This window comes from Tinamus guttatus, unplaced genomic scaffold, assembly GCF_059628265.1.
Source record: "Tinamus guttatus ecotype Peru unplaced genomic scaffold, ASM5962826v1 Tinamus_guttatus_pri_ptg000314l, whole genome shotgun sequence".
Classification (NCBI taxonomy): Eukaryota; Metazoa; Chordata; class Aves; order Tinamiformes; family Tinamidae; genus Tinamus; species Tinamus guttatus.
In genome coordinates this window covers 3,990,597-4,018,132 of record NW_028288848.1, presented here as the reverse complement: position 1 = coordinate 4,018,132, position 27,536 = coordinate 3,990,597, and the positions used below count along the sequence as shown (strand labels likewise).

General features: G+C 41.5%; 1 protein-coding gene across 1 annotated transcript in view; it reads right to left on the bottom strand.

Moving 5' to 3' along the window:
* Positions 1 to 715: 715 nt before the first annotated feature.
* The window catches only part of SORCS1 (sortilin related VPS10 domain containing receptor 1), a 277,984-nt gene continuing 251,163 nt past the window's right edge, over positions 716 to 27,536 (bottom strand). Inside the window, exons 20-28 of the mRNA XM_088528639.1 lie at positions 24,119 to 24,252; positions 22,311 to 22,434; positions 21,225 to 21,337; positions 18,485 to 18,616; positions 8,926 to 9,025; positions 4,207 to 4,312; positions 3,871 to 4,031; positions 2,456 to 2,574; positions 716 to 1,133 (exon numbers count right to left, since the gene is read on the bottom strand). Coding sequence (XP_088384765.1) covers positions 1,077 to 1,133; positions 2,456 to 2,574; positions 3,871 to 4,031; positions 4,207 to 4,312; positions 8,926 to 9,025; positions 18,485 to 18,616; positions 21,225 to 21,337; positions 22,311 to 22,434; positions 24,119 to 24,252 — 1,046 coding nt within the window. The 3' untranslated portion in view covers positions 716 to 1,076. The remainder of the gene's footprint in view (positions 1,134 to 2,455; positions 2,575 to 3,870; positions 4,032 to 4,206; positions 4,313 to 8,925; positions 9,026 to 18,484; positions 18,617 to 21,224; positions 21,338 to 22,310; positions 22,435 to 24,118; positions 24,253 to 27,536) is intronic.

The following is a 27,536-nucleotide window of genomic DNA, read 5'->3' as shown; positions in this document are numbered from 1 at the left end:
TGTGACCAAGGGGGTTTGCCAAGAAAGCATATGTAAATTTTTCCTTGCTCCCTATTCTGTGGCCTAGACGTCCTGCAGAAACAAACAGGCCTTGAGGTGACTCCCAAAGGGCAGAGATCTCTCAGAATTTCCCCAGACAAATCCAAACATCCTCAGTGGCTTTTAGTGCTGATGTGGCTAGGGCTTTCCCTTAGTCAAAACGCAAGGTGTGAGGCTGGTACGAAGTGCGGTGTAAGTTCATGCTGGCAATAACCTCCTCAGGGCTCAGCGCAGACAGAGCTCCCGGCCTGTGGTGCACGCTGCTCGTTGGGCCCAAGGCCGGGGGCAGAAGGGCTCACCTGAGCAGTGCTACCAGGGGGGACCTGCCGGGGAGCTACCAGGGCTACCCGGGGGTACCTGCAGGGGAGCTACCAGGGGGTACCTGCTCAGGACCTAGGAGGCTGCCTAGGGCCGGGATGGCCCATGGGCCCCCTTGGCCTCCGCGCGGCCTGGGAGCAGCAGCTGCAGCTTCAGGAAGGAAGGGCAGAGTCCAACCAAAGACATAAACCAAACTGGCCCAGGGATATTTTCAGTGCCTTTAAACTCCAGTGTGATTTGCTGTGAAAGTCTGCTGGGGCGGCTAGTCCTCCCCCAGCCCAAAGTGCTAAAAGAGCAGTTAAGTCTATAACCCCCTCTCGACTCCCCTGATCCTCCCCAAAATCCCAGCCCACCCTCTCTGTAAAGAAGACACCCCCATGCATATTCTTGGCCTATATCAATTATGAATTTCCTACAAATTAGAGACAGATAAGAAAAAAGAGAAGTGGAGGGGTGAGGGCAAGAGCCACAGGGGTGAGTAGTGGTATCGTTTCCCCCCTCCCAACTCCCACTAAAATTGAACACCTGTACAATGCAGTTCCACTATGGTCTGGGATAATGTCCACATGCACAGGCTTAAAGCTAAAAACCCTTTGTCATCTGAAGAATTAAAAAGTCCAAATGCAGTGAGCGCTCTCTCTCTCTTTTTTTTTTTTTTTTTTTTTTTTTTTTTTTTTTTTTAAGATATACATATATACTGGTGTCCTCAATTCAACCATTTACATAGGTAGGGATTTCTTTTGTGCTCTGGGGCTCAGCAGCTGTGGAAATACTTCCTGTGGCAGAAAAAAAAAAAAGAATAAAATAAGAGAGTCAGTAAATAGCAAATGTGTTTAGCCTGGGAAGGAGGGAAGGAGACGCTTGGAGGTATCACCCCGCTGGCCTTTGGGATTCAACTGTTCCAGAATGACACGTTCTTCCCAGAAATGTTTTCTTGATATTCAAAACACAGAAGGTAATGTCCTGTTCTTTTGCTAATGAAGCTGATTCACCCTTGTTGAACAGTGCGGGGAGACGCCAGAGCAGAGGGGTGAAAGGAAGGAGGGGATGAGCTCCTCAGAGGAAATGTGCAACTCATTTGCCATGATAAAGTACCAGAGATTTCACAAATCACCTTAAGCTTTGCCGTTGCAAAAGAAGGACCTGAACTGTTCACATCCAGAATACTGAAATTGTGTTTTGTGCTGCCAGGGTTTGGAGAGAAAACAAAATCATTCAGCAACCTTCATTTAGATTCCAAGGGTCCCTGAATGTTAGTCAAAGGGGTGAGAAACCTGGCTTTTGAACAAGCATACAAAAGAGAAACACCCAATTACAGTCTTTGTTTTTCCTCAGGAAACAAAATTCATTAAAAAAAGAGATTGCTGACTTCAGAAACAGATGAGGTAGTTGCACAGGAGTTTGAGCAGCCCTAGCATTTTTCTGATCTCCTCACACCTAGGTTCAGACCTTTTCATTTTGTCAATTCAGTTTCCTCATTTTTCTTACTACTACGGTGGGGAAACACTCTTAGGGGATTTGTTGGACTGATTCCTCATAATTGTGAACTGAGTCTATCTACATATTCACCTTTTGAGCTTGCTAGTGCAGTTACAGAGGTAAACTAAGGAAAATATTAAAAATCAATTTCTCGTTCAATACAGTGTCCTGCTGGACAGGGTAGAGCTGAGAAACCCACAAAATAATGGTTACTGCATAAAGTCAGAATAGCTGTGGAGAGGAGTCAGCCTCTCCACAAAAACAGACCATTTACATCTACAGGTTTCAAGGGGTCTAACTAGTTCCCGGCACTAGTGAGAGCTGTTCCGAAGCTACCCTGAGTGGGCCTAGCAGGTGACCAACTGTTGTCACCTCAATCTATGTGACCAGTTACAATGCCCTTTCCACGTCCTTTTGGTCAGTCTGAACTGTGATCATTCTACTCCTTGGGAAGCTCAACGCCCATCTAATTCTGGGAAAATGCTTTTTAAGGCCTGAAATTGGGTGTTTCTCCCTTAGTATCTTGCATTAATTTTGCCTTGGAGACTTCTGGGGAATAAAAAAAAAAATAAAACAACAACAAAAAAAGAATTTTTAAAGTTTAAAATTTAGGACCCACCGCTCCGGGTCTTTGCTTGAAACCTCTTGGTGATCCACAAGCCTTTTGGAAGTCCTCTGTCCAGACTACCTTGGTTGCATTTCCTTTCCTTGGGCTCTGGACTGTGGCCTGGGGTTGCTCTGTATGGGGAACACCACATGGGAAGGTTGGACCCCTCACTCCATCCTCTGTTTCTAAGCAGGGTTGTGCAACCCTGTGTACTGATGAATACTTGCTAAAAACCTTTTAATAGCTACCTGGTCTCTCCTTGGTGAGCAGGTAAGGAGAGAGCAGCACAGATGGCAGTGGGGAAATGCTTCCAACTTGGACATGAGTTTCAAGAGATCTTTTTTTTTTTTTTTTTTCCCCCAGGTTGTTTTGCAAGCTTATCATATCACATTCCCTTGTTTAATCACCCTTCCCCTTATTCCTTCTCTGCAGTAGCTACTACGCACCAAGCCTGCTTCAGGAAGGAATCTTACAATTTAGGGACATTCTCAGATGAGATGAAGCTGTGCAGCTAAGACATCTCAGTTAAGACAAAGCCTTGTTTGTGCCTAAGCCAAAACAGTTATAAACCTAAATTTCTTTGCAGGAAGGTGCTGCTCCTCTGCTTGGGGTCTGCAGAACTGTCACCTCAAAAGTGGAGCTGAGCAAAGCCAGAGCAATCTGGCTTTACTAGCACATGTCCCCAGACAGACATGTCCCTGTTCCACTTCAACAACCCTGGTGCTACTGTAGTGAGGATAACAACAATCATACAAGCATGAACAAAAGTACAACAGATCCAGGGTGCTTGCTCCAAGCCTGTTCACTCTAGCTCCTGCAAGGCTCCTGCCTTACAAATTTCCACAGAGGCCGGTGGAAGAAATCAGCCCGCGGGCAAACCCAGCTGTCTAGTGCAGAGATCCCCAGGTCTGCTTTGCTTCCCTGAGAATCAGCCAGGCTAGCCTTGCTGTGGGCAGCAGGATTTGGCAGAGCACAGTGAAAGCATCAAACAATATTCAGCTCATAGATCTGACTTACCGAATCACCTGCTCACCTCCATGTTCCAGGTGAGGGTGGTGAAGGGTCTTCTGGACAGGACTCAGGTGTGGGGTTTAACCACACAGTTACACCAGCCCCAGCACAATAAATTAAATCCTCTGACAGCACAAATTAAGTGAAGCGGGAGTATAGCGTTTTTGAGAAGAGGAGGGGATCTACACAGAGCAACTAGGAAAGGGGAAAAGACTAAAGTTGTTTTTCTCCCTGTCATCACATAGCAGTGAGGGAGAGGGGAGAGTTAGCAAGGTTTCCTGTAGCAAAACTAACACTGCAGCAGAAGAAGACTGAAGAGGAGTGAGCAGGGAGATGGGGAATGGGGAGGTTTAGAAAAGGGTTAGCCAGTTATAAGTCATAGGCTGACCAGCTGCAGGATGCTGCAAGTTATTTACCTATGGGCTGGATATCCAACTTCTCCTCTACTAGTTGCTCAGGGCTCATCAGCTCACTTTGAGGGACATTAGGTATGCTTTCCCTCTGACTGACTGGACTGACCATCTCTTGATCTTTTTCATTCTGCATCTGTGCATATATATTAAGGCCAGGAATCTTCCTAAAACATTAACAGAAACCATCATTGTGGGGTACTCTGGCAGATGATGTAGCATTAGCCTTTCACAAACCAAGAAACAAATCACCGAGAAAAAGAAAATCCAACAACACAAAACCCAGGCAGCTCAGTGAAAGATGAAAATGTGGAGAGGGAAATGGCCCAGAAAGGGTCATACCTTTTGAACTTGTAAATTACAAACACAGCTAGTCCCACAAAAACCACGGACAGGAGCATCAGCATAGCTGAACCACTGTGGCTGGGAGTGAGGTCCACCAGGGGAGCTGCAAGAGATGGGGAGAACGTTAGAGCCACCTCCCTGCCTCGAGTGAAAGGCACTTTCTCCAAAACCAGCACATTTTCTCCTTCGACATTTATAAAAGACCTGTCGACTCATCTCCCTGACTCTTCTCCTGCCCTAATCCAAGTGAGGAGAAGCCTGGACTGACATCACTTGTGATCCTTCACTGCTTGATGTGAAAACTCATAGCTTGCTTTCTAGAGATCTGGCCAGGTATGAGAGAAATATCTCAAACACGCTCTCATGTTGCAGGTAGTTACCTAAAGTAGTTGCAAGTGAGATCACTTGGGTATCAGAATTGGACTTTTTGGAGTATCCTGGAGCCCTCTGCTCAGTCCTCTTCCTTCCTAGGAGAAGCCCAGCTCCCACCTCAGACACTGCCTCAGCATCCATGCCTTATCAAGGCAATCACTTCTCAACACCTCCCACATTTGCAGTTTCTTCTTCACTTATTTTCTCACTCTTTGGAATACAAACCTCCTCTTTCTCTTCTGTTGTCCTGTCTCCCACATGTTTTGATGGAAGGAAGAGCACAGGGTTATATTAAAAGAGACAGACTAATCTAACAAACAAAGAAATTCCCTGTACGGCTCACAGAGATTTGTGAAGCTCCTTCTCATAGCTCCTTGCAAAAAAAAAAAAAAAAAAAAAAAAGGAAAAAAGTCTCTCGTCTCTCATAACCCTGGAGGCTATGGTGTTCCCAGAATTAGTAAGTAAATTATATTAAATACAATCTCCGTCACTCATATGTGCAGATATTCAGCATCCACAGAGGGACATACAGAGATCCAACAATCTCTGCAGTGCATGGAGAGACACAATCATACAGACACTACTAGAACATTCTGTAGACGTCCTTGCTGGTTGTCTTTATCTGGTGATACCCACAGAACAAACCATAGGTTTGCAAGACGGTTCGCTTAAACTGAACCAGTGCCACACGTGCCTCCTCTCCCTCTTGGCCTTGTACACATGCACTGAACAAACCTCTCTAAAACATAGCCAGCAAACACAGAAAATAGGCACAACACAAGCACACGCTTACGCGTGCACGCATGGACATACCACACATGCACACGCTTTCCCTCAGCAGTCCCACCAAGTCTGATAAAGTTTGCAGAGAGAAGTGAAAAAAAACTCCTTCTACACCCATCAAGCAGTCTACCCTCAGGAAGCTAAGGAATAGGGGAAAAATGAGTGATTATTATGAATTCTTCACATGTCTCTGCTCTGGGTCCTTTGCATCCATTTTTTTTTGTGGATATTTCTGGTTGTGTGTAATGGCAAAGCAACTCTCTGACTGTTCCAGGCTCAGCTTCACTCAATGTTCTTGTTATAACGCTGTGCTAAGAGTCTGGTAATAAGCAGGTCTTTAACTATTTTTCAAGGAATATCAACATATTTTATTGGGCCACAGAGTTGGGATTATTGTTTGCGGGGCTGGGGACATTGTTTGTTTTCTGAGAAGAGGAAATAAACACGAAGAATGGATTGCAATGTATTGTCCACAATTGCTACTATTTTTTTTTCCTTCTCCAGTGTGGCCAGAACAAAAATGACAGATGTGTGAAATGTGCTGAGTTCACTAACTGCCAGTGTCCTGTATTGCAAGGAAAGTGCACACGTTCACGTACAACCCGCTCACAAAGCCTGGCTCATTGCTGTAGTTCTGCCTAATATCCACAACCAGGTCACTTTAGACAACTGACACTCCTGTTCCGTGGGGCTCTCCTGCTGTAGAACTTTCCACTGTGCCTGACCTGGCACATAAACAGGGAGGAAAATACACATGCATTGAGCCACAGGAACACACTCATAGGCCTATGTATATATGTGTGCGCCCAGACACAAACACATATGTGCTGAGCTCAACATGGAGCTGACATGAAGAGGCTGAGAGCAGAAGGGATGCTGCAGACTGGGGAGCAGTGTCCCTGCTAAATCATCTGGATTTAGGGACTGCTTCTGGTGCTGGCTTGTGTGTACCACTTCCAGCCTTCCCCGCACTTTTTAGAAAATTTAAGGGACTGGAATTCAAATGGAGAATCCTTTTTCTTCCTTGACAACCCAAACAATAGCATTCAGCAGCAAACTAAATCTCTCTTTTGGCATTTAGTCAAATTCTAAACTATTCCCAAACTCTGATGTCATGAAATAGGGCCTTTCAGGGCCCTATATACAAGAAATTGAGTCATGCCCTCTGCAGCTTTGTAAGGAACAATATCCCCTCAAGACTTCACACTAGCTGCTGCCTGGACTTTTTAAATATCTAGCTTGGCAGCCTAGGGTCATTTTGCATTCTTACACATATTTCTGCATGAGACAAAATCCTGCAGTGTTCCTATAGACACTGGTTTTAGTAATCACTCACGTCCCTCCAGCAGCTTAGAAGAGAACAACAGTCTACCTTGCAGGACAAATGACTGTTTGTATCTTCTACAGACAGAAAGCAGTCATTCCTGGTGTGTCAGGAAATACAAATAATAGGCAGAAAAATAATTTCTGCCTAAATAGGCAGAAAGACAGTATCTTTGTACAGTGTGTCTGAGCTGAGCATCCTCTGCTCCAGTGTGAGCTAGCAAGAAGCAGGCCAGTAGGAGCCCAGAGGCCAGACAGTCCTTTAGAGTGGTGACATGTCACACTCGCCCCAGCTTTCAGCTCACACAGTGCAGAACACAAGGTTTAGTAGCCCAGGAAAAATGCTGTAGCACCTCTGCTAAATATCTGGCTGTGGGACTGGAGCTAACTGGCTTTTTTTAAATATCTGGCTGTGGGACTGGAGCTAACTGGCTTTTATCCATAACAGAGCATGGGCTGAGCGGCTGGGAGCTCCCGTCTCTCCCTCAGCCTCGTGCCCAGAGTTCTTCTGCAGAGGTTTCTGTCCTGCACGTGGAACGACGCCTGGATCCTGCATTAAAGGCAGGGCTGGAGATTTAACCATCATCTCTTTCCACTACATAAAACCAGGAATGTCCCTTCAAGTAGAAAGAGATAAAGATGAACCTTTCCCCCATTAGATCCAATGAGATTTTTCCTAGCTATAGTTTATTAGAAGAAGCCTACAAAATCTCCAGGGCCAGAGAAATCAGTTCCAAATACTCTTTCAGGATTTGACCTTTACTTTAATAAACTACTCAAAAGGCAAAACAACCGTGAGCATAACCACAGTAAATACACAGAAACAAATTTCAAAAGCAATGAGCAATTTCAGGTAACTCCACAATTGAAGCTCAAATTAATCTGTATCAAATAGCCTCCTTCCCTGAGACAGCCATGAAGCGTTTTCTGAAAAATGAAATTCCTTCAACATACTAAATAAGGGGTCATTTTTGAAAACCAAAGCCAAAGATTGTTTCATAGATGAGAACGTTTATGTAAAATACATATGAATTCAAATCTTAAATGCAAAGTCATGAAATTATGATGCAATACCTGCTTATCATTAATTTTATACAATCTACAAAAGAAAAACACTAAGGCAAGCTTAAATTGATTGCCCCAAACTTTTTTTTCTTTTCTTTAGAGATTAACCAGCTATACCGTACCTCTGCTTTTATGTGCTTTTGGTTCAAACATATCTAAAAGCATATGATTGTCTGTTTTATTTAATGAAAAGTAGAAGCATACAGCAATATTCCTAGGCAGATATTCTGTTTAGGAAATATGAAATCCCACAAACACCAAGGCTTTCTTTTAGCCTTAGTTAAATGCAGTTATACTCCATTCTTTCATAGCAATCCCTTCTTTCTTTCCTCTATAGACAGGTCAGCATGGGCTGACACCAACATGAGCATACCTGCTCATACTACAAAAAGCTTTTTACACACAGCAAACTGAAGCTGTTTTGTGCATTAGCAAAAGAAGGTGAGACCAGTTGATCAGCATTATTAGCACCTACTGGATAAAGGAATTCGCAAGAATCCTGATCATGCATATGGCTGTTCCTTCTCCTGCAAGAGTTAAACAGGGCCTGTACCATGAAAAGAAGGTTTAACAATACCAAATAGAGACAGAGAACATTGCAGATTGTTCATTTGGAGACAGGTTTAGTTAAAGGCCAAACAGCCTAGGCATGAGTGTTTGCACAAAATTGTGTGCATGTGTGTTTGTGTGTTCTTTTAGACTGCTAAACAACTTCTGAATTATGCAGTTTCTCTGGATTTTCAGTGACCTCAGAATCCAGTACTAACCAATAACCTTTGCACCCTATGTATGATCCAGGCTGAATATGTCACAGTGCTGCCTAGCTGTTTAATATTTCAGAGACAGCCAAGAATACCACACACTTCCCCTGTTACTCATGTCACATTTCCAACAAGAACAGCCAGCTCTTGCACATCCAGCAAACAAAAGGACTAAATGTAAATGCCACTATACTTTTTAGCATGACAAAGAAAAGTGAGGTGGAGTGGCCACCTACACAGAGGTATAGGTCCCTACACAGAGTTGTTACTGTGTCATGGGAACAAGAAGTGCTTAGAGTGCCCCTGCTAGCTAATGGCTAATAGCTAATGGCTAATAGCTAATGCTACCATCAAGGTCTGCGCTGCTGATGGCACTGCAGGCGAACAGAGAGGATGCACTCAGGATACTGACCTGCTGTTAAATGAGCAGCATGGACAAGGATTCGAACCCCTGGCTTAAGGTCAAAATGGACCAAATTTTGGTTCAGTTTCTGGATCATTCTTTCTGAAATCTGAAAGAAAAAAAAAAGAAAAAAGGCATTTGTTTCTTTGCTCTTGCTTTAAACTGCCAAAAGGTGGGTAGGAAGTGGAGCTGTCCACAAAGCAAAGGTTTTGCAGAGCACGAGGCATTCACAGACTTTCAGAGCACAAATTGCTATCAGCTTATAAGGAGAGGGGCTGTGCAGCTGTGCACATCTGCCACTACTATATCCAGAGTAGTTTATGAAGGGTTAGAAATCATTTATATCAACAAGATGCATCTGTGCAGCAGCCCAATAAGGTATGTGCATAAAACCCTAAAGGAACATGATTAGAGCGTGCAAGTGCCTGCAGGATCAGTAACAGCACATCCGTGAACTGCATTTAGGCCTCAAACAAACAAACATCTGTTCAGAATAAATGACTTCTTGTCCACTGAATGGCCAGCTTTATGATTTTAAGGCACGTTCACATCACATATGATATGCCTGGACCAGAATATAGAGTTTAAATACTTATCCCAGCTTGAACTGAAATTTCAAGTCCTAAAACCAAGCTTCATTTAATCCAACCCTGGGTTTCAAGCTACCTGCTTCCTAATCCTTAAGCACACACCTAACCCTCAAGTCTGAAAACATCTATACTGTTGACTGACTACCCAGTGCATTTGGATTAAAGTGCATGTTGCATTTATTTTTTAGATCTATAGGTTATCCTGGCAAAACTTGATGACAGCATTAGAGTTTGAACAAAAATGAAGCAGGCTATTACTCCTTAAATAAATCAAGAAAAAAAGATGAGCATTTCCTGAGATGATATCGCATAAAATCTGTGTTCGTATAGTAACAAAGTCAGGCTCTGGTCCAATCTGTTGATAAGCAACCTTTTCTTAAGACAGTTTGCCATATGCACACTGGGCCACTCTCTCCATATCACTCTCAAGCATGCCCCAAAAGTTCTAGGCAGTTTGCTATTAAAAGCAAAGATCCAGACAGCTATATCAAAGAATGAAATCTTGTAGACAAGCTATTGACAAATAGCTGTATTTCGTATGTTCATTCTGTAGATATGTCTTTTTTTTTCCTCTTCTTACAGTGGTGAACAATTTTCCCCTTCAACATATCCACTGTTTTGAGTGTTAGGTTATTAGGGAGAGGTGGTTGGAAAACTGAAAAAAAAAGTCAGTCTCCCTTAATATGCAGTTCCTGAAAATGTGTTTTTACAGCCATATCAAGCTCAAAAGCTCAAGAGGAACCGTACACTGGTGCTCACTACTTAATTTAATTTGGTTTAAGTAAATCCTTATTCCTTCCTGAAGATTAATGAAAAAGTGTCAGAAAAAAAGAACATTCCAATAATTTTTACACCATCTTTTTCATGTTCTTCGTTTTTGTCTGCTCGAGTTATTTCAGTGAATGCTACCCAGATATGATTAGATGTTCCCTGACTATCATTCATCACAGTATGAGATTTATCTGCCTCTTTTATTTTTTTAACATTCTTAATGGTTCTTTCAATACTCTTGGCTTGTACACTTCATTTCTGGCTCCTGATCACTTGAATAGGTGCCTTTGGTCCAATCTCAATTTGGCAATAAGTCTTAGAGGCATTTTATTTATATTTTTAATATATCTCTTTTAAGTTTGCCTTTTTTTTATGGATGCCAGAATGAGCTATAAATATATTTCTTCCAAGAGCAAGAATAAATACCACCTGCTTACAAAGATCCATCTGCTGAGCTCAGAGCAGCAGGGATGGTGACACAAAGCTGTGCAATACACGAAGAAAGCATGGGAAGCAAATTATATCCCTCTAAGAACTTCGGCATATTAATAACTAAGACGGAGCACCTCATCACTAAAACTGGAGCAACAGATGCTGATGGATATGCTGCAAATGAGATACACTAGTGGCTTACAGAAGTGAAGGGAGAGACATCATCCAGGCCTTTTCCTGCCCCAAATATGATTCAACAACTCTCCTCCATAGTCCTGTAGGAATTAAGTTTGTGCTTTGTGCTCTGAGATTTGAATACTGCAGGGGCAGCTAAGCCTATTGAAAAAAAAATCAATGACATGACAGCAAACTGAAGAGAAGAGCCAAACACATCGCATCATCCTCTACCCCACTGTGATGGCTGCACCATGGTCAGGGAAATGGCAGAGGCAGAACCACATGTGATACCCTCTGTACATGGAATGGCTTAATACAGGACATGCAACTGTGAATGCAGCATCTACTACAATCCAGGATCTCAGATTGGTTTTATGGAGGATGTAGGCAAAAAACGGGAGAACAGAAGAACCCAGAGAAAGGCAGTATGAGATAAGCACAGAGGTTGCAAGAGGATAAGCAAGAGCATGGACCATGGTTACAGCTGCGAGGTGCCAGGGCAGCCTTCGAAAGCTGTGCTGAGAGTGTCAGGGTAAGTTCAACCAATATTGCTGGCTGGTCCAGTGATAACAACTGCTTCAAAATTACTCTGATATCAGCTGAGACCAAACAAATATGACTTACTAAACCTGATCCTTTTCTGCTTGAAACATTTCCTGGCTTTGGTTTTCAACTTCTCTGTCTTTCCTGACACAGTGTAACTGGAGCAGTGACCTGAGCTTTACGTATGGCTTCCAAAGGGGTGAGCGCCTGTGTGAAATGAGGGTATGGATCCTGATCCCCATTACATAGTCATTTCCTAGATAAGTCAAAACTTGGTTTGAAACCCTAACACATTAGAATCGGAATAATTTAGTTTGCAATGGAGTTTGGGAAGTCACGTGGTCCACCCCCTCCACTCGAATCTAGGACAACTTAGAAGTTAGAATAAGTTTAGAAAAAAGGGGTGAAATGTGTTGTTAACTTCTATAGGTTTGTTAGATCACACTCATTTAGTACAGCAGAAGTAGGGTGAAAGGGACTACTAGAAAGGGTAGAGGAAATAAAAGAGTAGGTAAAATGAAGAAAGGCAGAGAGAAGCAGTCACAAGACATTTATTACTACTGTATTGCTGTAGTACCTGATCATGAACGAGGAGCTGAGACCAGGCTCCAGTCTGCAATCATCCGCATTTCACCAGAAACCTGAAATGTCATTCTCAGTTCCAGCATTATACAGAAAGAGTCAAAGCAGGCTGTGGCTGTTCATGCTGCTCAGAGCACACAGCATATTTCCTTGGTCCACAGCTTTTTGAATGGGGTTTTCCAGAATCTGAACAAGTCTAAAATTTAATAACACAGCCTAAGGTCTTCAAATGCCAGAAGTTGTTATGAGAATCAGACATCTGCCTTGTTTAAGAGCAGGCAGCTCTTAAAATTCCTGACATCCATTTCTAAGGGAAAAACATTCAGAGACGTTTTGAAAATGTTTCGTGGTACAATGTTTTCTTATCTCTTTCCATACAAAGTCAGGTTCTCTTAGGAACAGAAATACACACAGTGCACACTGTAGAAAAGAGAAAGAAATGACAAATGCATATCTGTGCTTCTAGAAATGATCAGAAATATAAGCCATAAACAATGGTTTATAAACCTTCAGTATCTGAGGTTAAGCAGAAAGTCACAAACAGTTAAGTACCAAGCTCACATTGGGATTGGATCCCCTCCAGAGTAAGCTGGTCCTGATAATGTTTATCTCGGCCTCCTCCAATGGCCCAAACAGGATCTGTGAACTACAGAGCACTCAGGGCAATCACCTTGAGACTGGAAAAGTGGGTTTTCAGCCTTTCTTATTCTAGCAAGTTTACATCTAGCCCTGAGAATCACAAGTGTATAGACTTTAGCCTAGGAGTGGTTCTGACTCTCGCATGATTTATTTACAACCTTAACAAAACGTGCTTGATGCAAATCTCCATACGAAGGCTGATCTGACTGCTGCTGAGGGTAAGAAAAAGGGTTTGAGAGAGAAAAAATCATGTGTCCTCTTTTACGCCTGTACTCAAACCACTAAGGTAGATGGATTTTTTTTTCTAAAACGAAGAGGAGGACACATCGAAGTACTCTTGCCTATTTCATAAATATCTGCATAATGCTAGTTGAACAGCTGGACCTTGAGCTGAGGAACAGGTTGGCCTCAGAAGTGTCCACACTCATCTCACATTCCGAGACATGCAGCTAACTAAACTGAAGATGAAACTTCTTAGAATAGCACCCTCCTAATTTATAGTCTTGAAGAGTCTCTCTTATGAAAATAATTAGCTTTCAGAATTAGTTTTGGTCCTTAACTGAGCCTCATTGACTTTATCTGCTTCATTTGCAGAATTAAGCATGATGTGCAAAAATAATTCAGTAATAGAAACCATTCTTCATGTATCATTTTTTCATCAAAGGACACATAATGAATAATAATGAAAGACAATTTGTGAGGAAAAAAATTTCAATTTAAAACCAGAACAAAACAAAAATTAATTTGGCTTCTTTTAGCATTTTGTCAGAATTAGGACTATGAAAGAATCTTGTGTTCTTAGAAACAAAATATCACCCAGAAGGGCATTTCCCCATATCTTTATTGAATTTTGAAACTGCTGGTGTAAATTGGTTTAGACTAATTGAATGTGATTCAACTATGCCTGCATGTACCAGCTAAGAATCTAGATTAACTTTATAGATACTGTGTAGGGATCTCAGCTAATGAGTGCTACACTTCTATTCAACTCATTGGGTAAATCAATAAACAACTAAGGAAAGAATTATACACATTGATTGGAAGGAAGCAACTTGAACTGGTATTGCAAAAGTGAATCAGGAGTTGGGACAACTGTGCATTACTTTATTCCACTCACTCTGCATAACCTTGGTTACTTCATGTGAAGTTTCTGAAGCTCACTTGACTTAGCATTGAAAAGAACATAATCTCTCTACCCTCTACTGACTTATAGGGTCGGGAATTTCTTGTGATTCTTTAATGAAAAATGCTAAGTAAATTCAAACTGCCACAGGTATCCAGAGATATCTGAGTAAATTCATGCTCTTGTTGCTAGACATTTCAGTGATGGGAAAATCTGAAATTCAATAGAGAAAAAAGGCAAAAGAAAGTAAACATACTAAAAATGAATGTTTAAGAGGGCAGGTGAGAAAAAGATGTAAATAATGATAAAAGATGCAAGTGAAACTAGATCTGCATTAAGGAATTAAGCCTAAGACATATAAACAAGATGGATTGAACTAGATTCCTGACTGCCTGCCATGAGGTATTGCATCTCCCTAGTTCAGCACTGCTCATTTGATATTCATTCGTCCATGCTATTTCCCTTTCCTTTGGCCAGGTACAAGTACTGTCCACAGCTATAACATGTTGACCAGTTGGCTATGAACCAACTGGTGTTGCCGTTTGCCAAGGACTTGCTACACTGCTGATAGCTCTCTCAAAGGAGAAGATTAATGGCCTCAAATATAATTAGTTAGTTGCTACTGCAGCTATTCCGTGTTCTGCTTTTACATGGTTATTTGGAATAGGCCGGATAAAAGGGCACCAATGGAGAACTTGAGAAAGATAAAAACTCTGAAACCTTTACTTGATATGAACACATCTCTTTAACATTCTCCTACATCTTCTGCTTATATCTCATGTCACTTAATTCCTAGGCATAATTCCTGTTTGACAAAATGAAGAGAATAAAAACAAAAAAAAGATGAAAATTCATGAAATGTGTAGGTAAGAAGAATCTCAGAATCTCCTTCAGGATCCTCCTTCATACACTGAAAAGATTTGAGTATAAAAGGTGTGATTTGTAACTGTGTGTTTGTTCCACTGCCTTCTGCTGAATTTGAACAAGAACAACTTTCCACTGTACATTCAGAATGAATTGGATTAGTGCTAAAAATGACTCAAGAATTAATTTTAATGTCACTAATTAGGGGTTTGTCTTTCACTGAAGAGAAAAAAAATTCTGTGCTTTAGAAACTGGCAGATTGGAATTCTATAACCATCACACTCATCAAACGTGTCCATCAGGATGGTGTAACACCACCATGCCATCCCAAGTGGTGGTGGTAATTCTGGGTGGCTGTTTTTGCAAAACTGGGGACTGCTTCAGTGATGGTGCAGTGACAACATGTAAATCAAGCAGCACATTTTACAACTGCAAATTATTCCTATATTTTAAGCAGGTTGATAGTCTGCCCTAAGTTGCTGTGAAATGAAGCAGTGGAATCAAGTGAAAAAAAAATAAGGAAAAAAAGTCACATTCTGGTCATGAATAAAAGATTTTTTGCATATGCAAAATGTTTTGGGATCCTGCAAGACAAAAAGGCCTTTTCATTTTTATGAGGTTGTGAATAAAACTTTCACTGACTACAGAAAGTAGACTGGACAAAGTAACCTGAGGTCCTCAAGAACACTATGTTTATATACTAGATAGAATTGCACCATACTGCATATTGAAGAATTCCCCAACCTCATACTACCATTTTTTTTTAGTTGTCAAAAGCAGTTAGACTGATTTAAAAGGACATTCACCTCTCATGGGAAGTATTAGGAATGCAGAGTTCACATTTGTAAATGTAATCTGCAAACAGAGATGACAACTATTAGTACTGTATATATACACCAAAAAAAAAAAAAAAAAAGAAGAAGAAGAATTTGGGGCATTTGAATGAGAATAGTAGAGCAGCTCAAGGAGAAAGTGACATTAATCATCTGACCACCCACTCTCAATAACAGCATGAGACACAAATGCACTGTCCCAGCAGAAAGGTGAGTGAAAAAACGTATTTGTCAAGCTTAATAAAGTCCACATGGCAACTAACATACTTCCATAGCCCCACAATTCTGCATCCAAAGAATGACTTACCAGTGTCACAGGACAGTATTACAGTCTTCAACAAATGAGGAACTAAGACTCAGGGCCTGCACAGATGGTGGACATCTAGCTCCCTCTTAAGTCAATGGAAACTACATTCCTAAAAACCACAGAGGAGCTTGGAAAAACGGCCTGCAGAAACTTCAGAGGTTTGATATAGGGTGACATAGTTTGAAGTATATCTGCTAGTGCTTCTGTCATTCCTCCCACTTCATCAGCCTCCTCCAGCTTTGCTGTGCTAGCAAACAAGAGCCCATAGAGTGTCTACAACCTCTGTTCCTGTACCTGGCATGTCAATACGGTGGTTGCAGGGCTGTACCAACAAACCTATACCATAAAACTGTAAGCAAATATAGTGACTTTTGGAGGCTGCAGTGAAATAGAGGGCTACAGTATGCTTCATTCTCCTGATAAACTGAGGCCTACAGCATGCAAGCCTTGTGCCACACTCTGCTGTGCTGTTTGGCCAAGCTTTGGTTTTGAGAATCCCCTCTGAGACAGGGTCTTTTGCATATTAGGAACATTAATTTTTCAAATCTCCATCTGATTTATTCCAACTACAAGTTTTCCAGGGCAGAAATTGTTTGACACAGTGTCTCTGGATGGACTCAGCACAAGCTTTACGTTTTGAGGGCAGCTTCCCCGTGTGATATTATACCATGGAAAAATGAAGCAGTACAATTAAGTACCTCCTTGAGAAATCCTGTTCCTTTTCAGTATTTGTGCTTTCGTTTTGCTCCTGTGTAATCCCAATTTCCAGTCCCAATTGCGCAACTCACACAAAACTATCACTCCTTTGGGTGTGCACCTGCAAACACAGCAGCTCACTCACCAGCTTTGAATAGCTTGTTGCTTGTTCACAAACAAAGCAGAAGATTTGTGTTCCTACTAGGAAAGGATACTATATGGGAAGTACCTAAGAAACAATTTAAGGTATCATCAACAAACACATGTGCTCCCAGGACTCATCACAGTGACTTTAGGCACAGGCAGCCGTTATTGAATGGGCTCTGAAACACTTTGGGAAGGGACTAGTGAAGGATTAGAGTCCAAATGGATAGAAAAACAGAAACTGTACCAAAATGTGCTTCAGAGTTGAGGGGAAAAACACCTTTTGGGGGCTTCTTTAGGTTAGCTCACCCAAGAAACAATGCCATTTTCTCCTGAAAAAACAAGGAAGAGGAATCTTGATGGAAGCAGTGAAGATCTTTGTCCTTAAGAAACAGATGGCTGCAAATGGGTAAATAATTTCTTCCAAGATTACCATGTAGATGACCCTGCAGGATGCCAGGAAAGTTGCTGGAGTCCAACTTAAAATGACATTTCTTCTCATCCATAAAAACAGGTTTGACAGTGCTGTCAGGGCTTTCTTTCTTCACCGTCATAGAGACTCCATTTTTATGGGGGAAGAAAGAGAGGGACGAGGAGAGAGGAAGGAACTGGCAGAATACAGTAAGCAGTTGGAGGCAGGTCAGCTGTAAATTTGATGGTTTATAGACTGACTTCTTTGCCAATTTGCAAGGGAGAAAGGGAGGAGGGGAAAGGAGGAGAAAGGGGAGGAAAGGTTTTGCAGAGCAGTAAATTTCCATCATTTTTGTTTATTATATGGGTGGAGGAAAATTGCAGAGACAAGTCATTTGTCAAGAAAAGATGATGGCTGAGGATGCTGAGCAAGGGAAAGCAGAAATATATGGGTGACCTAGTGGTTTGAGGCCCATCGCTGAGTTTGCTAACAAGGCTTTAGACCCCTGCAAGATGCAATTGCAACAGTGAATTACAGGTCAAGCTGAGGAAAAGGATATTAAAAAGTAAGCATGAAAGGAATGGGAAAATAATTTTGACACATTTACTGATGGGAAGACTCTACTCATCCATAACTTGAGGGGCAAATCTAAAGGCAGAAGCTAAACCCCTTCTGCCATCCAGTGGAGGAAGTAGCATCCAGTAATGCTGAGGATTTGGACATAACACCAAGGCTGAGATTTGTGAACTGCTCATATAGGTTATATCCACACGTGGTATCTCTGCTTGGGCCACTGCCACACTGTACAGAGAGGCAGAGATGCAGCAGTACTCCCCTCAGAGCTAATAATAATCTCTGCCTCTGGAAATTAGGGTAATAACTTAAGAGCTAAACAGATTTTCTTTTCTTCTTTCTTTTTCCCTAGCACAGTATTTTGACATCTAATCATAATCACGATAGGCCCACCTTATAGGCAGGACCCTTTCAGTCTTCAAAGGGGAGATACAGTCCTCCCCTTTGCCATAGATTGCTTCAGCCTCACCGGAGTAGCTGAACTGCACAGCTGACCCTATGGAGAGAACAGGCAAGATCATCCCACCGTTTCCTTAAAGTCAGTGGAGTTGTCATCTGCACCCAGGCTCTGTCTCTCAGTTTCTTTTCAGACGTGACAGCCTCATAAACTTCATCTTCTGGAGGCTACTCCAGAACATGTTGGGAGGAATCATCTCCCAGATCCTGCTCTCTTCCTACTTCCACAAAGTAGAATAAAACTTGTACAGGAAGAGGACATCAACTCATAGAAATTGATGCCAATTTGCCATTACTGAGGGATTTCAAATGCGAGTTTCCACTCCTAACTACAGCTCCAAATCCCGTTATTAGTCTGTCTTGGAAAATGCACATACATACATAGATACATAAATAAATATTTCTACAAGAAATAAGACACAATACCTGTTCTAAGTCTGCTGCTGTTCTTTTATTTTCTCCCATGGCATCTTGATACGGTAAAATGAAGAGCTCAGCAGATGTAGGCAAACCAGGGAGCAGCGCGACCAGAATATGCTTGCTTGAAATACCTGTGGCCTGATACACAGACAGTTAATAGACACATAAATAGTGGGATAATGGCACTGAATACCAACAAGTTCTTTGCTAAGGCATCACAGTACTTTTACAAATTATGTAGGGCATAGCTTGTACTACAAGAAAGGTCTTGTTAAAATCCAGTGCAGGTATAAAGTCAGAGACTAATGATTACCCAATCTAAGCTATATTACCATGTTCTTAAGTAAATACACAGGGTCCTAATGTTAACATGCTAAAAGACTTGATAAAAGGAGCTCCTAAATAAGAGCCATATCTGGTAGGTTTATCTAAAATTAGCCATGTAGAAGTTACCTGTCTAATGTAAGCTAGTCCTGAGGTTATTCAGCCAATGGTAAGAAAATGCATGTTAAAGGATAAGGCACAAGGGGTGAATTTTACTCTACAGTTGTGATTAGCCAAAACAGAACTTAAAAGCGCTATGTAGAAGGACTCAAGGAAAAAGAAAATGAATCCCCCAATCCAAAGAAATTCTTATACTTCATGTCCAAGTTAGCATGGAATGATTTTTGCTTGTTTATTTTTAGGTAGCATCAAACAGTTATCAATTTTCACCTTTTTTTTTTTTTTTTGTGTGTGTGTGTGTGTGGTCATTTTTGTTAAAAATCTTAAGCAACAAGTGACCAGGTTGGATCCGAAACTCTCTTAAACACAACATTAACCAAGATTCAGAAAAAAAAAACAAAAATCCACTAGCATCACTTCCAGGGTCATGTCTGTTAACTTGTTGTAGCTGCTGAAGCAGAGATATCAGACAATTATATTGTGGACTTTTTTTGTCCAGAAAAGGAGCTGCTTGTTCTTTGAGAAAGTTTGTGGGCCAAGAGAAAGACAGTTTGCTGAGTCTTCTTCCATTGCTTCTCTGTGTTATAAAATAATTTCCATTTCAAGTTTGTGATCTAAATGTTAAATTTCCATATGCTGACTTGAGTAGGTCATCTTGGGGCAGAGGAGAAGGAAGGGGAGAAGCCCCTAGCAATAGCAACAGACCACAACAGCTGAATGCAGCACAGAAGTTTGCCTATATAATGCAGCTCAGAATCCTCTTAGACACTAACCCAACCTAAGACTTATGATTTTTCCTCCTCCAAGTTCAGAAGCCAGGACTTGAAACAGCTGCTTGTTGAAGAAAATGACAGAGGAAGGACAGAAAGTCAATGAAACTCTGATTAAAAAATCTTCATCAGCTAATTCTATAGCCCTCATACGTCACTGCTGCCAGCGGGTATTTCTTGACAAGGCTAGACCAAGGAATACCATGAGGAGCAATGAGAACACAACCCTTCCACTGCACTGCATATCCAGGAAAAACATTTTCTTGTTGTTTTTCAATAGAGATCTAGAAAAAAATTTGAACACTATAAAGGTCTCATATAGTCTTTCTGTGTATTGCATGATGCCAGGATCGGCATTATTTGTATATGAGTGTTTGGTTTAAGAAGTCAAAAAAACAAAAACAAACAAAAAAAAACCCCACAGAACTACTGCATAAGAGGTCTTCATTTTCTGAGGCAGGGAATGATATGTTTATCTGGAAGCTTTTTGGCTAATTTATTCATTTCATTCTTGTCTTCATCAGAAGTGGAAGACAGGACTCAAAATCAATCATGTGAGGAAATGATTATGATTGTAGCACAAAATATTCTATTTTGTGATAATCTGAAATTATCTCTACTTACAGAGAAGATTACCTTTTAGTAGCGAACTATAATTTCTTATGCAGAATTTTTACTCCTAGCCTATGGAACTCTAGTAAGAACATAATCCTTTAATAAAAGTTCGTAAAAATTCTATAGCACAGTTATAATTTCCTATTGAATTATTTAGTTATTAAACTTATTTTTATACAGTGTATTTAACTGCTGTAGAAATATATTGGTTTCCTCTTTAGTTTTTACATGAACTTCTCACAAAGGCTTGTTTAAGGTGAATCATTTAGGTATATAAAGAGGGGTAATTAGCTATCAAAAATATCTTTTACCTTTTTATTGTTTTATTTTTTTTACTCAGGTCAAATAATAAAAATCTACTTTGTGTTTCAACACTATGCTGTGGAATGTGGCCTTGGTACTGTGGTTTTATAATCCTAACTTCATGGCTTGATTTTGTTTTATTGAGTTGTTTATACTCGGAAAGTTCATCCTGAAGATAAATGCATCCTTGAATACTTGATTTGGACATAAACAAGTCAAAAGATTACACAACAAGCTCCAGAAAAACATGTTCTATTTTTTTTTCTTTCTTTTTTTCTTTTCCTCTTTACCTCCTGTCTTTTAAGGAACTTGAAGAAAAAAAAAATCTCAGAAACAACCCAGACAGGTTTTCTGTTTGTTTTTCTTTTTTTTTTTTTTTTTGGGGGGGGGGGGACAGGGGGAGACGGGCAGGCTGACTCTGAGTGTTGGACTGTCATAGGATGGGATAATTTCACCTGTCTAAAATGTAGGTATCTGCCTCAAACATTTGACTAGCTTACTTTTATAGTTAATGAAAATGCAAAGAGACCTCAAGAGAGCAACTGATTCAGTCCTAAAGTAAATGAAAAGTAGAAATTAGGACTACAGTAATGCAGTTGATACACATTGCTTACCTCCACCAGAGCTCTCTTGACTACTCTACTGATGTCCCGTCTCCACTCTGGAATATCCGGGTTGTAGTCATCCAAGTTTGGAGAGAACAATAACCGGAGGGACTGAAATTGCTCTGCAGGTACAAGGACATGATGGTGAGACAAACAAAAACTGTGAAATGCCTCAGTGCCAAACAAGTTGCACTGTCAAACAAGTTTCAATGTCCCCATGGTATGGGCAGAACCTAGGGAAAGCTACTGCAATTTCTCTTCTGCTTTTTCAGTCTGCAGGTGATGCATAGACCACCTGCAAGTTTCACTGCTAGAGTGTCACAGAACAGAAAATCTTTACTTTAATGGATGAGCAGCACTGGAAAAGGAGTTATATTGGGAATATGATTGAAATGTTACCCTAATCTTGACTTCTGAAAGCCCTGTTATAGAGGCTGTGCTTGTTCACTCATGGACATTCCCCCGACACATGAAATCTCAGCTCAAAGGAAGAGGACTGGGATGAAGAATGAACAAGAACTTGCTTTGGAAAATGTAGTCCTTGGTTTCTCTTGTTGTTAGCAGAGACAGAGATACCCACATAGCTGTAATCACAGGTTTATTATAAACGTCTAAAACTGGGATTCCTGGTGTTTTTTAAACTGTACTCACATCAGTGTGCCCTGTTTCTAAAGTCCGAATGCAACGCTGAACCAGTGCAGATTTCTGTATGGGACAACAGCACACAGCACCGCTTTCAAAGCAAGCAGCTTTTTCATGAGTTAAGAGGCCTCTACTGGCCAAAATGGGGTAAACCAGCTAGCAAGACGAGAACATTTGACAACCATGCTGGATGTTACATATAGTGATAGGCCAAACATAGGAAGCCTCTGGGAAGGAGGTCAGGTTTTTGAGATGATCCAGGCAGCACGTGGTACAGACTAATGACAGTCAGTTGCTTTCAATGTTGTTATGCTGACAACCTGATTCCACTTGAACCAACCTCAGCACCTCACTCCAATAACCCTGGAGTAAAGAGCGCATGTTGTCATCAGGTATCCTGGTTCTCTAGCTGTTATGAAGACTCCTACATGAAATAAAGGGGGAAGGGCTCACCATACACAGCAATAGTCTTTGTATCCTGCAGAATGGTGTTTCCTGCTGAGACCTGAACAGTGATGGTATTCATCCCTTCCACAGAGAACGTGAATGTGATGCTGCCTTCCAGTGTGATCAGTGGCTGCGAATATGTGAGAAAAGGAGATATGAAATTAATTAGACTGGAAAGGAAACGCAAGAATGATTTTGTCTCTTCTGCCTGATCAGGAGGTTTGGGGAGAAGTTATTTTTGGAGAGTGATGGTGTTTAGAGAGGACACAGATCCCCTCAGTTTGCTTTGCTGTGAAAACCACTTTATCAGTGAGCTGTACCCTCTACCAGCAGTCTCTGCCTTAACCTCTGTTTTCCCATATTAATGAATTCTGGGCGAGATCTTCAAAGCATCCAGCATTAAGTCGAACTCTGTTCCTATTGTAGTCTGTAGTAAAACTCCCACTTCAATGAGAACAGAGCTAGACCAACTCTGATCACTTATGAGCTTAGGAGATCAGAGGGAAGGTTAAAAGGTGACAATCACAGCCTGTAAGTACCTCTGGGGGGGTGATTTCTGATACTACAGAGAGTTCTTTAATCTACACAGGAAGGCGTAACAAGATCCAACAGCTTGAAACTGAAGCTACATAAATTCAGACTACAAACACAGTGCATGTGTTTAATACTCAGGATAATTAGCTATGGGGAAATAGTCAAGGGAGAGGGTGAGAAAGAGAAGCAGTGAATTCTCCACTATCTAAAGGAAATTATTAATGTAAAACAAAACAAAACAAAGGTCAGGTTCTGTCTCAATTACAAAGAGCTAAACAAAGAGGAAGTGCTGGTGAAAGCTTCTGAACTGTGATGCAGAAGATAGCAATGTGCCGCTGAAGATCCCTTTTGGCTACAAAATCCATGAGAATCTCTTCCCCTGAGAGACTAATTAGGGTCTCTAGGTACTTCGGTCTTGAAGACACATAAAATAACAGTTGCAGACACATAAAATAATGGCTGTACAGATTTACCAACACTGCCAGCAAAGAGGTAGTTGAACGTAGCACATGTTGTTCTCACAGCTAAGCAAAGTGCAGAGGCAGGGAGGTATACTGGGAATCTTTGTACACACTAAGGTCCTCATGCATACAGAGCTTAGTAGTGTAGGGGCTCTGCACTGGTCTTAGCATATTTATGGGGAGGCACAAAACTGCCAGTGACTTCTTGTCAGTCTTGTCAGACAAGAGACTTCTTGTCAGTCACCAGAGGAATGAGGCTTAAATCTTAAGGCTATGCAAAGTCAGTTCCAAACATCGAAACAGTTTAAGTTTGGAAGATTGTTTCCTAAAAAAAGAAGAATAAAACAAGCCATTCTTTTTGTTGAATGAGGGTAAGAAACCCACACTAGAAACTCTGAGATTTTGGTTCTCTACACCAACCTTTTAATGTAAGGCCAGGGAGAAAGGTACTGCCAATTTACATGAATACCAGTATGCTAAGTCACAGCAACAATCACAAAGCAGCTGGTTGCAAACAACTAGTGCATGGGGACAAATTGCTTCCCTTCCACTAACATGTCAGTACTTCTATCTATGAGAGCCTCAGCTTTGGCTGTTTGCAGAGACAGTGCAGCAGACCAAAGGTCCATGACGACCATACTGGGTGAGGCAGCTCCTAAATTTGAATCTTGGTACATTGAAGAGTAGAGAAGCAGTCTCTCCCTCGGGCTTACAATTATTTTTACTGTTTAAAAGTATTCCCAAACCCTCTCTTCCTCCCTTCTCAGTCATATAATTCCTCCAAGACTATTTTGATCTTAGTGTGTAGCGAATACAAACCTCGGTGTTGTTCCCAAACCACCAGACATAAGTAAGTGTTCCAACTTGGCTTGGCCACAGGACTGCCGTGGCGTTGACCTCTTTGTTCTTTGTGGTGACAAATGGGAGAGACAAGTGAACGTGTTCCAAAGGGCCTGCAGAGACAGAAAAGAAGGAGCCCTGTGTTGCACTGAAATATAAAATCAAACTCTTTATTGTGGGAATGCCACATACTCAGGGACATATATGACTTAAACAACAAGGGCAGAGACATATTACCTGAATACAGACTTCTTTGGGAGGAGATCAGGCTGTAAAGGACAAACAGCTTCAATGGACATAGCACATTTCAGATATGGAAGATTCACTCATCCACTGATTATCATGGTTTGGTAAACTTCAGCAATGCTCTATGCTAGCCAAAATTCTATCTCAAGGCAGTTACTCAATGTTTGCTTTCATTTTAATGTTATGTTCCTTTTTTTCCTTCTATATACTTTTTTATTTCTTTAGCATAAACAGAACATAATTCATTCGACAAGTGACATTATGCCCAGGGTTGCACATTTCACATCTTCCGGAGACAGATGGGCCTTTGTTGTTATATCTTTTCCTATGGATTATTTTTTAAAATGTGTTCTGTTTACTTAGAGAACAAAACAACTGTCCTGAGAGTGATGGAGAAAGAAAGAATCCCCAGGTGATCTGGGGACATGGGTTTCTAAAACAAATTAAGGCCATATCCTACATCTGCAGGTTCCCCAGTGATAAGTGCAGGCTATGGCCCAGGAGGATTGTTTTTGTTTCCCATATGGAATTGAGATACACTGCCAGAGGATCCTTTATATTTCAGGAGAGGGTGGTGTTTTTTTTTTTTTTCCCATGAAATATCTCCAAAATATACCACCATTTAGACCTTGATCTTTAACCCAAGGAACTCCAGAGAGTTTAGGCCAACCACCCTATACAGCACACACAGGTATAGAGAAATTGAAAAATTTACTCAAATGAGACTGTATATGCAATGGAAGGACCAGTTTCCTACTCATTGCTGAAACACAGCTTTCTTGAGGGTGCAGAAACAGCCACTACACTACTTAGGTTGACACAGCCCAATTAAGAGTCACCCATGATCTGACTCACCAAAGTCTGCTACAGACTAAATGGGGCTCCTTTTTCCTTTGATGATCAGAAGTTAACACTCTACTTGTAAAACTATGAAAAAAAAAAAACAAAAAACAACAACAAACTGTGCTGCTAAAATATTGCCACTCATGCATTACGAAATTTCACCCCTTTGCTGTTAATAGGATTCTCCTGCACAGACAGAGCTCTGTGATCCAGCTGTGCCTCTTCTCAGCGAGACCCTGAGAAATGAAAAACAGCATCTTCCGAGCCTAAACATTCGGCAGCTCTGATATCCTCTGGGATGTTTGCCAAATGCCCAGGGTCACCATGGATTGTAAAAGAAACAGATTTCCAGACACCTGATGTGGCGACAGGACTCAGTTGTAATGTCAAATACCTTGTTCTCCAGCATAATTGTGCACAGCTCCTCTGAGTGCATCTCAGGTGACCCTGCACTGCAGAGCCTCCCCAAACCCAGACCCTCCACAAACCTCCATCCTACACTCGTGAGGAAAGAACATGAAAGGATGCCTTGAGTTGGCCAGTTCTGAGTTAATATTTCTGCGCAAACAGCTCACGGTCCAAGCAGCTGAAATGCTGAATTGTTATGTGGCCAGCAGATGGGGATAGCTCACTCTGGATATGCCCTTGGTTTTAAAGGGATGGGCTTTTTCATGGTTAAGTTTGAAGACGATTTCCATTTTTGAGCTTCCTGTGGGACCTCAAAGTCGTTGAGCCTACAATCCTTCATCTGTCTCAAGAAAAATGGGGTATAGGCCCAGAGAACAGTAAGAGACAAGGAAGGAGGTTCACTTTGGCAAGTAATGCTATTTTAATGCATTCAGACAAACGTATGAATAACTTCACTGGGAAACTTTTCAGCAGTTGAGTTGGCTGGAGAAGTGGTTTCTATGTAATTTTTTGTCCATTCATCTCAGAATCCTCCTGCCTCAAAACAACCTGCATATCTGGATGTGAGGACTTCCTTGCAGGTGACACAACTGCATCAAATGTGCTACTTCTGTGCACTGGCCCAGTAGCTACTGAAGGATAAGGAGGAGACCAGGTGGAGATGTTACTCTCAACTTTGAGCTCACAAGCACTTGGCTTCAGTGCCTGCAATTTTATCCTCAGTGAGGCCTTTGACTTTGCTAGTTGAAGGGGAGAAGTTGGAAGGACCTGCTTATGCAGTACACACACATCAAGCCTGTAATAAAGGGGTGACCCAGCAAGTGGCCCTTTCAAAAACTCCCTGAGAGTTCAGGCTGCACAAGGTTTTTCTGAGTGCCCTAACAATACTGTGCATGCTTCTATCGCAGAAACACATATTTTTACAGAACTCCCCAGTAACCAGATTCACAGACACCACAAGCGAGCCTCTAACCTACCAGACAGTGAATGAAAGCATTTAAGTAGGATTTACAGGCTTTTGTGGATCTCCGCTGTAGGCTTTGGAAAGGGACTGGATTTAGCATACATCTTTGTCCTCAGCTAATCTGAATTGCACCACACTGAGTGTGCAACCCGTTCTGGACACACTTCCCTAATTCTCCTCATTTAGAGGAAGCTGAGATGCATCCCTCAGATGTGGGTGCTCTGGGGTCGAGCATGGACATGCTAGACCTGGCTGCGGTGGTCATCTCAGTACTTAGGTCTCATGCTGGCTTTAGCTATACATAGCACAGAAGCACGTATTTCATTAGCTTCCTAAGTGACACAAACATATCTGAATATTGTTTTTTTTTCTTTTATCGTTAAAGCAATCAAAGAGGATTTTTAATCCTTCAACAGCTGCAGAAAATAGATTAGATCAGCTATAAGACATTATCCATGAGGATGCAGGCTGGGCACCTGCCTTCTCCTTGCATTTTGGAGTTGTGTAAGAAAGCAACTGTTGCCTCACGTGGCCTCATTACTTTGCAGATAGGCTAAACATTTGCAATGGTCCCCGTGGAATTGCCTCTTGTCAAACAGCAAACGAATACAGACCCTGCACGCACGAGCCTGTCAGACCCTCCTGTGAAATATCAACCACCAAAGCACTTATTCATTTGTTTCCAGTGACCTTTACAAAGAGTGGGGGGAAAAAAAAAAAAAAGACCCACGGCTCCTGTTTAGCCGACTTTCATAACCAGCAGCAGAGACAGAGGGATTTCTGCATTCGGAGCCCACAGCTGCTCCCCCACTACTTAAACAAACTGGGATTTGATTCCAGAACCTTTTGTTGCTACAAGTGTGAGCCTTTTCTTTTCTACTGAGCCAAATCTGTGCTTCCTCAATTGTTGAAGAGATTATGTAAAAGTGTATAAAT